Below are 10286 nucleotides of genomic sequence, written 5' to 3'. Positions count from 1 at the left end.
ATTTATGTAATCTGAAAATCTAGCACGTGACGTCACCTGTGTTTACTTTTACATTAGCCACGCCCTCTGCTAGCAACTTGTGGCTAGCTCGCTACCGAGGAGGAAGGCAGTGCTCCCGAGATCTGCTCCTCAGACACCACCCCGAGTCAAAGACTGTCGGCCCCGTACACAACTCGGTGAGTAAACGTTGATTCAACAGCATGCTGGCACTCACCGGATGATTGTTAGAGTATAATTTAGATTAATTGTGAAATTGCCGAGTGAGAGGAAGAGAGGAACGGTTCTTACAAGCTAGCGTAAGGAAAGGTTGCTAGCTTTTGTTGTGCTGTTGACGGCAACATTAAGCGTCTCCCGCAAGGTTGGTCGAAAACAGTTTTCCAGGCTCGCTGACATAGGTCATTAAAGACAGCGGATATATAACACTATCTTATCTATATATGTTAATATATTAACTTGTAACCCCCCCTGTATTCTCCGCATACATGCCCAGTTTAAAGCTCAAGTTCTCAACGCAAACCTTCAGACTGCAAAGGTTTAACGGATATCGAGTCCATTCATATGAGGCTAACGTTCAGTCAATGATAGTCAACCCGCATTTCTATTATCAACTAAACCACCGTGGCCGTCAGATAACGTCCATTCAGAGATGTAGGTGTATTGATTTAGGAGTTGATTGGAGGGCGACATTGTATTTTCTGGAGGCTACGTTAGGTGTAGCGCTAAGTTAACTTAAAACAATATGTGATTGTAAATGATCGCGTTGACAATTATTAATCGGACAGAGGAGACTAAAACAATGTAGACTGAACGCTAGACCAAATAAATGTTTAAGTGCGTCACAAATTAGAATTTAGAATGTTGATTAACTATCCAAGTTGTAATATACTTTATAACATTGGCATGATAATAGGGGGACATGTAACAGTGGTGTTTCTTAATTGGTTGTGATACGTCTTTCTTTAATGCTAATATTTCAATGCAACTGCAGCAACAAACTGTATGCAATTGATTATCATGGACACAATTTGTCCTTATAGTTGATCTGAAACTGTGTGGTCTGCAGTATCGACACATGCCAACTTAAACATAACGTTTATTCTGATAAGCTGTGAGAATCTTGTGGATTCCTGTGAAACCATTTGTCAAAAAGTGCATTCTTCAGAGAGAGAGGGTGTATACTGTTTACTCCTTAGCTCTTTCTGGGCCTCTTTGCAGTGTTTCCTCTACATTCTTTGAGGAGTGGTGCCCCTCACCGCCCCTGTGGTGGGAACTCTTTAAATAAAGTCAAAAAAAATTCATCGTGGGCTTATTGACACAGTCCATCCTGAAAACAGTTTCCCAGCAGCTGTTGACTGTTCAATTATCATATTCCCACAGTATTCAGATAATATCTGTTTTTTGGAATAATGCATAATGGAACCAATGTGGAATGGACCCAGTCATCACCCTGGTTCATACAACCCAAATCTCCCCCTGACGTCTTCAAAAATGTGCACAGGAAACACTGCCCTTTGTCTTTAGAACTAATCCTGGTCCTGAAAGCAAAAGTAAACACAGTGGAAACCTCATCAGCAACTGCCTGTTTTGATTAGATAGGTTTTAGGTTTACATTGGAGGAGTCTCCTCAGTTTCCACCACCTACACACATTGCTGTAGCCAGACGCAACTTACCATTCATTCTTCATGTATTCGTCATTCTCAAAGGCAGGAAACGCTGTTTGTCTTTAATGTTTGTAGCTGACCGTTGGTACAGTTCTTGGTCTTGAGGGGAAGGCGAATCAGATCATCTGTCAGATGTTGCCCAAATGTTGATGTTGGCTCTCAATGGTGCTTAACTACTTGATTGATTTACAATATTGATTTTAATATGTGAATTTAGTCGGGCTTACACTTGAGGCTACGTGGCCTGTTTCATTTGAGGCTTCTCTGTGTAGGTTTCCATCTGCTCACATTATTTGTTTGCCTTCTTTATTTACCTTTGTTTATGCTGCTTACCTTTTGACTCAAACACACCCAAGCTGTATACATAAAAGCCTACTTGTGCATTGTACTACCTGCCACAGCCGTTTATCGCACCACCTGGTTAATGGTAAATTGTTCCAGAAGGAAGATATGTTTGCACATAAACACGGACCCAGGGCCCCTGTGTTTACAGTAGTCATGGCAGCACTAGGTTATTCAACAAATAGACCTAGCATGTTCCTCTCTCACTTGTTGAAGAGAATGTTTGTCTTGGTGGGTCGAGCTATAACAGTGTAGTTCTTAACTTTCAATTCAGTTTTAACATTCCAGACAAGTTAAGGTTCTTTAACATAGTGACTGAATACGTTATTGGTTGATTTGAGAGGCTGTCACATATATTTTTATCACCGTGTGAATTAAAAGGCTTGTCAAACACACCAAGATATTTTGGTATTCTGATTGCCTGTGCGTCATGATATTGTACTGCTTTGTCTGGTTGGTTTCATGTAAATGTATTTCCTTTCTCAGCTCAGTGAAGTCCAGATGCATGAGTCTGGGTCAGAACCAACAAGCCACATCATTCCAGCCAGTCACACAGAGAACGGGAATAACTGTGAGAATGAGAGTCGAGTGAGGAGCAGCCAGACTCCTCCTCCAGAGGCACCCTGGGTCAGTCTTTTTATTTATTTATTTATTACAAATATTGTGATATATTTAGTGCCAAGTCTTCGCATTTTCCACTAAAATATGGAACAATAAATGATGCTGAAGTTGAAATGGTTTGTCAATTAATTGATTAGTAGTCAAAGCAGCTTTTTTGATAGTTGCTTCTTTGCTCGAGTCCTCTTTCGAGCCGAAGCGTCAGAAATATCCCGTCTCCAGCCTTATTAATGTGAAGATGTGCCGCTTTTCATGTTTTACATTCTAGTAAACAGGATGCCTTTTGCACTTTGGACTGTTTGGAACAAAACAGGTCATTTGAAGAGGTCCCCTCGTACCACCTGCATGGTTTTTAACTATTCTCTCACATTTACTAGATTGACTAGATGCATAGCTGATAGATTAATAATAAATATAATCTTTAGTTGCATTCATATTACATATTTGTTCTAGGAGTTTTTCTGCTCGCAATGTAGTCAGATCTATTACATTATTATGGGATATTGCTGGTATTATTATTATTAGAAACATTTTCCCAAAACATTAAAGATAAAACAATTCTATGGTGGCATTGAAAACACGCAACACGTATGTTTGTGTATGACAGGATCTTTGACTGCCTCTGTGATTGGAGACAACCAGCTCCTCGGTTGTGAGGATTGGCTGCATGTGATCGTAAACTGAATATCTTTGGGTTTTGGACTGTTTGTTGGACAAAAACTACCAATTTTATGGCAATTTTGGGCTGCAGGAAACTGTGGTGGACTTTTTATTAAGCAAAACTATTAATACAAAAATTGTCTGATTCATACATAATGAATAGTTAGTTGGCGTCCTGACGCAAAAGCTTCTTTTTTTTTTTGCAGTTGAGTACGATTCTATTAACAGCTGCATAGGGGGCAAGTGTAAACGTTTGTCCTCAACACTAAAAATATGCTTTGCAACTGATGCAGCTGCTTTTTTACCTCCAAGCGTGAATCACAATTAGTTCTGGTGCATTTGCATTTATGTACAGCTGGTCTGGTATCCAAACATCATGTCTTTTCTTGCCAGTATTCATAAACATGGGGCAGACAGCACACGGTCACATGAGAATGTGGGGTACTTTGTTTTGCTATTTTTTTTACCTGTGACGGTATCACTTTGAACATCTCACTTTGAATGTCTCAGTTTCTCCAAACTGTGGTTTGTGTTTGTGCTGAAGGGGAACACAGGGGTGGGGGATGGGGGGGAGAGGGGATGGGGAATGGGGGGGAGAGGGGGAGGGAGAGCACAGCTCCTGCTGGGCGGAGGGATCAGTGTTATGGTGTTAGTTGTGTTCACGCTCACATCATGTAGGTTAACGAAGACTGTTGTTGTCGCAGTGCTAAAACAGACGATCAGGTTTGTCCTGCTCATTCTGTTTGCTTGTATGACAGCGAGCTATTTTGAATCCCGTTTTTAATATTTAGCATAGTTAAAACGTGTCAATGAAAACAACGTCACATTTCTGTGGTGATTGTATTGTGTGATTTCATATTTTTTAGATATCCTCACATTCAATCTTTACTTGAGTTTGTTTTTTTGTTTTCTTGGGCCACACCCATCAGAGCATATTATTAAATATCATATCTCATAAGGGAAAGCAGACCGTGTTTGTTTTTCAGCCATGTTTTCAGCGCTCCTATTTGCTGTCAGTCATCTCGGAGTTCACAAGACCAGTCTTGCGGGAACAGATCTGTGTTTACACTCGGTCGCTCACTGGTATGACTTTCAACAATAACAACAACAGAAGATGTTTGGACTTGCTGGCTGCCATGGCAACAGGGATTAGGCAGAGGCTGTTGTTGTGTTGATGGTGTCCACAGAAAAACAGAGGGGCCAACTGGCTCTGTTTGTGGGACGGACCTGTTTTGGTTGCTTTGGTGGCCACCTCTGGAGCATTGGATCTCATAAGAAAGGACAAAGTAGGAGGCAGTCGTCTGTGATTGTTAGCCCAGAGCCTGTGTGAAAGCCGCTGTCGGCTTGTTTACCCGATTCGAAACAGACTCTGCCTCGGAGAGAAATGTTTGTTTGTGGTTCAGACCTTAATTAAAATACGAATCTCGAGTTCTGTTTTCACAAACAGGCTCTGTATGCTTTTTTTAAAATTCATTATTTATGTCTGTGGAATTTTGATTGCTCTGTTTATGTTTACTGTAAACAGCCCTTGAGCTGTGGGGCTTGACAGGGAGGGGGATGGTGTGGTAATTGCTGCATGCCTCGCAGAGGATGTTGTTGTTGTTTTTGCAGTACTGGTGGTTGTTGTTGTTGTTGTTGTTTTGATGGAGTTCTCATTCCCCTAAGACATCCAATGTTGTTGTTGTTGTTCATTTTTAGCAGAAATGGCAGGAGGGCCAAGTTCACATTGTTAGGTTGACCAGTGAACTGAGAATAATACATAAGCAGCAACTATCAGTTATAGGAGTAGAGCTGCAACAATGCATTGATTCACTGTCCACTGAAAATATAAGTGGCAATTATTTTCATCGTCATAGAATCGTTGCTTTAGTCATTTTTGTAAACCACAATGTCAAAAGAAATACATTTACATTGGACAACATGTTGACATGCACTTATTACTGATTACTGCAAAGCTTTGGTACAACACATGTATACGTGCTGTCCAGCTGGGGATGCGTGTTTCGAGCGGTTTGTCTCAGTTGAACTGTGGATTGAATTATTTTAGATACAAGGATTTACCACTACAAGTTTTCCTTTTTATCCTGTCACATTGCTGTCACGGTGAAACTTTTCCTTTCTGAGGTCTTTGTCTTGTGTGTGTGCTCTTGTTAAAATCACTGTAAAAACTCTGTATATACATACATGAAGAAGAATGTTACTCCAGCAGAAATGTAGCCGTGTCTCGTCATCCTTTACGCTGATTAAAGAGATACGGTTTCTCGTTGACATGTAAACGCACTGATTGTCTGCACTAGAATGCAGCCCAAGTAGATGGAATGAAAGTAGCTTGCACGCATATACACACACACACACACACACACACACACACACACACACACACCCAAAACAGCCTACCTATGTTGTATATAATTAACATTTTGTGTCTGTTGTTTGTCCTCTACGATGAAGGTTCCAGTATCATTACCTATGATGACCCCACCAGCAGAGGCTCCTCAGCAGTTGCAACAGACACCACAGCAGCAGGTCCTCAGTCCTCAGCAGCTCCAAGCGCTGCTCCAGCAGCAAAAAGCACTCATGTTACACCAGGTAACGTTAAGTCTGTTGTAGTCACGTGTTCTGCATGAGCCCACATCAAACACACAGGGCTTTTATTTCTTTGAACTCAAAATTTCATCCACATTTCTGCAGCAACAAATTCAGGAGGTCTTCAAGAATCAGCAAGAGCAGCTAAATATTCAGCTGCTGCAACAGAAGAATGCTGGGATTGTTAGTCAAGAGGTAACTTTTCTTTTTACACCTTTTCCTGTGATGTATGTTTGATTTCTCTCCATTTCATCTCCTTTTGTAAAGTGTCTCTGACTTTCTTGAAAAGTGCTTCCTAAGTAAAATGTATTAGTATGTTTTTATCAGGTCACGAATATGTGATCATTGTAGCAATATTCATCATGCAACAAGGGTAGTTCATTCTTGAAGGAGAGGCAGGTCTGATTCAGTGGGACTAAAGCTTACTTGACGTATGGCATAAGTATTTAAAATGATAGTGATTATTATAACCAGTTGCTCACACCGCACAGCCTGGAATATCACTTTCAAAGTGTCCAGTTTCTCTGTGACTAACACGTCAGCTTGTGTGCATGTATTTGCGTGATATCATCAATTAACTGAGATGTATAACACATAGTACGCACTTGGCAAAGTGCAAAAGGAAGCAGGTGTTGGAGACGAGGAAAAATAATTAGATGCGTTGTGAGCAGAAATGTGCTCGACGGCGTTTTCATCCAATTAGATGAAAAAACCAAAGTGGGCATTCCTTCCATTAGTTCTATTGGTTAGTGTTTGACCAGCAGAGAATATTCTGATAAAAAATATCTCAGCACCAGACACTGCTGAAATAGATTTAAATAGGTTTCTTCTTTAAATAGCTAACATTAGCTCATTTCATTATCTTCCTACTTTAAGTGATTGACAGCACCTGTCCTTATGGTCAGTGAGACAGATCCTTGTGTGAGCCACATTCACAACCCCTCAAAATATTTCCACTGTGCTGTCTAGTGGTCCTGCACATTCTTTATCACACCGTCCAAGCATTGATTTATCTTAAACAAAGGTTTATTTCGTGAATCAAACTGTGGACAAGTTGTATTCAAGCTGTATTCAGTATGAAGAGGGGAGGAAGGCGTTTACTGACGGACGTTGTGTCGTCTCCGTGTCACAGCTGACGGCCCAGCAGATTGCCATCCAGCAGCAGCTTCTTCAGGTGCAGCAGCAACATCTCCTCAACCTGCAGAGACAAGGCCTGCTGTCTGTCCTCCCCACCAGCCCCATGGCACTCACAGGTACGCTGCGTTACAGCCCCACTGCATTGCTGGTTGAGGACTTAAACACTTGAAATACTCTCAGGTGACAACACTGAGGCAAGGGGTCCATGTAAACTCTCAAACATTGGGCCTCATGCAAGAACCATTCAAACGAACAGCGTTCTCTTAGGTATGAACTCCATTTATGAGTGGTCCAGACCTGTCGTAGGAGTCCTGTGCAGTTAGTCTGATGTTATCCACTAATGGATTGAATATTTCATTACTTTGAAGCCAGGACTACAATATAGGTCGTATGGGGCAGGATGCAGAGCCTTATATGGTATTAATGGGGCGTTAATTATGCAATTTACAATCCCCATAACGCACGCTCATTTATGCATAGGTGGCAATCATCATGTGTACGTTGATCATTAACAGAGTCATCTGAAGTTAGGCGTGTTTGCTGTATCTGACGTGGCACACTCACACGAGCCCATCCTTTGGAAAAAAAAAAAAAAAAAAAAAAAAAAAAAGTAAGAGAAAGTAAAGATAAGAATATGAAAATGTTCTTGCATGAGATCTATTGAGCCTTGTATTTGTTATACTGACACATTTTCATCATACCGTACCATGAATGCTGCTGTAGCGAAAACATTTCCCCTTGCGGGATTAATATCTATTTATCTCTCTATCTTTATCAATGAAAGTGACAAAAACACCAGTTCAACAGCATCACAAACAGAGTCCTCCAGAATGATCATGAAGTTGAGTCGCCTCTCTAAAACAGTTTCCACACAAACTGAGCGTTATTACCGTCATGCAGATAGGATTTATCGCAGGGCTGTTCAATCAGACTGAGCTACTTTGACGTAGCTGTACCTAATAAACTCACTGTGTATACTCCGGTCTTATGGTCTTAAGCTAATTTGGTTAGCAATTACAAAGGGGCTCATGCAAATGTAGTGGCGCCTCAGTGTGTTGTAACACAACGGTTTATTTGCATTTCAGGCTGTGAGAATGGCAGCATCCTGTCTGCTGGTGGAGACGCCAGAGAGTCCTCCAGTCAACAATCTACCACCAACGGCCATCACGCTCTCCTGAAGAGGACAGAAAGGTGCGTTAGCGAATGATACTGTTGTTTCTATGTATCCCGTCTTGAGCAGCACCAACACGTTGACCCTGAGATGTATCATTGACGGTTGGTTTGTTCTTGTTGCAGAGGGCCGCTGGATGAAAACACACAGAATAGCCATGCACTGTATGGAAATGGGATGTGTAAATGGCCTGGCTGTGAAACTGTCTTTGGAGACTTTCAGGCATTTCTCAAGTGAGTGGGGAAACTTTGCACACCATGATGTAGTATATATATATATATATATATATATATATATATATATATATATATATGGGGAAGAAATGTGTATGTACTGTATACACAGGAGCTGTTAATGTCACCTTTTAATCAGAGCCTGCAGTCAGAATTCATAAAGCGTTATTTCCTCTTATCATACTGTATTTTCCTATTTCTGTGGTGTAACGCTCCGTGTTGAATCTTCATGTTTTTCATGTTGAAATTAAATAATTCTTGAGTTCTAATTATTTTAGCATGTTTTGCTCTTAGCATGTACAACACATGGTTTCTCTAAAGCGTGCCGTGACTCTGAATGTGCTTTGTCTGCAGACATTTGAACAGTGAACATACACTGGATGACAAGAGCACGGCGCAGTGCCGTGTGCAGATGCAAGTGGTTCAGCAGTTGGAACTGCAGGTACGCATTTGATCTGTTTTCTTTACGACCAATATTTCATTTTTTTAAATCGCACAACAAAAGGGACGAAACATCTTTGATTTATTAACAGCACTTCATTGTACACGTATAACTTAACAATTATTAAGTAGAATGGAGTATTCAGTCCTTTTCCTTAACTGTTGGAAGAAAGAAGAGGAACTCTGACAGTGAATGCATCACAGATTTTTAGCAGTGGTGTGTTTTCACACCACTGCTAGAAACAGAAGTGATGTCTTTAGATAATTACACTTTTGAAGGTGCTAGAAACCGACACCGACTGTCATTTAACACGCGCCGTGAATTCACCAACTCTCAACTTCTATTTCTGTCTTATCATCCATCACAGTTGAGAAAGGACAAAGAGCGACTGCAAGCTATGATGGCTCATCTGAAGTCCTCTGAACCCAAACCCGCAGCACAGCCTGTAAGTACCTGCTGTGGCTGTTTCCTTCAATCAGAATAAAATATTGTTTTGCTTGTGGATACGCTGTTGTTGTTGTCGTCATGACTCAACCGCTTCGTTGTTGTTTTTTCCAGGTGAATCTGGTGTCGAATGTGTCCTTCTCTCAGGCAACATTGCCCAAAGCCTCGCCTCCTATGAGTTTGTCTCAGAGCGCTACGGCTCCATCCACACCCATGACGCCGCTCTCTGAATCCCCTTCAGTCCTCACTCCCAATAGCATGTTCACTGGAGCCCCTGTGCGGCGGCGATATAGTCGCTCAGTGAGCCAAGGTAACGGTGAGATCATGAATTTTAACTTCTTTAAAAAAAAATTTTTAAAAATTGAAGGTTTTCGAGCTGAAGCCTCTGCAAAGATGCGCCTAAAGATAATCTCATAGGGCCACCGAGAAGGGGCGTATTTTCTTATTCACAATCATATTCATATTCTTGTTTATTGTATACTGCTTCTCTTCTCCACGATTCTTTGTTACATTTTTATTCTGTATATGTTTATGTTTAAATATTGCTTGTTAATGTCTTTCCACAGATATAGTTGATAACAAGGAGTTCTACTTGAGCACAGAAGTTAGACCTCCATTTACATATGCGTCTCTCATAAGACAGGTATTTGCTGATGTTACACAGTCACAAAAATATTAAAATCTTGTTCTACTGCCGTCCTAATCTAAATGAAGCAGATCCACGTTTGCTATTGCAATCATTTCTTACACGCTCTCTCTCTTTGTTTCAGGCGATATTTGAATCACCTCGCAATCAGCTGACATTAAATGAAATCTACAACTGGTTCACAAGAAACTTTGCATATTTCAGGCGCAATGCAGCTACCTGGAAGGTATGAGCTGTACTACAGTTTCAATGTCTTTGGATATTATGACATGAAACGGGAAAAGTCTATGGAAACATTTGGTCGTATTTATGTTTTAAATGTACAAATGCAATACTTTAGGCATG

The 10286-nt window shown here is 40.9% G+C and overlaps 1 protein-coding gene across 2 annotated transcripts in view; it reads left to right on the top strand.

The window, feature by feature from the left end:
• Nucleotides 1–38: 38 nt before the first annotated feature.
• LOC142957606 (forkhead box protein P1-B-like) overlaps nucleotides 39–10286 on the top strand; it is a 15492-nt gene continuing 5244 nt past the window's right edge. The window contains exons 1-12 of one of the 2 annotated variants that reach the window (XM_076099544.1): nucleotides 39–176; nucleotides 2491–2631; nucleotides 5734–5871; nucleotides 5974–6063; nucleotides 7001–7121; nucleotides 8091–8196; nucleotides 8302–8409; nucleotides 8764–8851; nucleotides 9219–9296; nucleotides 9410–9605; nucleotides 9862–9938; nucleotides 10066–10167. In XM_076099544.1, the coding sequence (XP_075955659.1) occupies nucleotides 2506–2631; nucleotides 5734–5871; nucleotides 5974–6063; nucleotides 7001–7121; nucleotides 8091–8196; nucleotides 8302–8409; nucleotides 8764–8851; nucleotides 9219–9296; nucleotides 9410–9605; nucleotides 9862–9938; nucleotides 10066–10167 (1230 nt within the window). In that variant the 5' untranslated portion in view covers nucleotides 39–176; nucleotides 2491–2505. Of the gene's footprint in view, nucleotides 177–2490; nucleotides 2632–5733; nucleotides 5872–5973; nucleotides 6064–7000; nucleotides 7122–8090; nucleotides 8197–8301; nucleotides 8410–8763; nucleotides 8852–9218; nucleotides 9297–9409; nucleotides 9612–9861; nucleotides 9939–10065; nucleotides 10168–10286 lie in introns of both variants that reach the window. The other variant, XM_076099537.1, reaches the window with a different exon arrangement.

This window comes from Anarhichas minor, unplaced genomic scaffold (assembly GCF_050575085.1).
Source record: "Anarhichas minor isolate MPS153535 unplaced genomic scaffold, ASM5057508v1 ptg000003l, whole genome shotgun sequence".
NCBI classification, from domain to species: Eukaryota; Metazoa; Chordata; class Actinopteri; order Perciformes; family Anarhichadidae; genus Anarhichas; species Anarhichas minor.
This window is presented reverse-complemented; position numbering and strand designations above follow the sequence as displayed.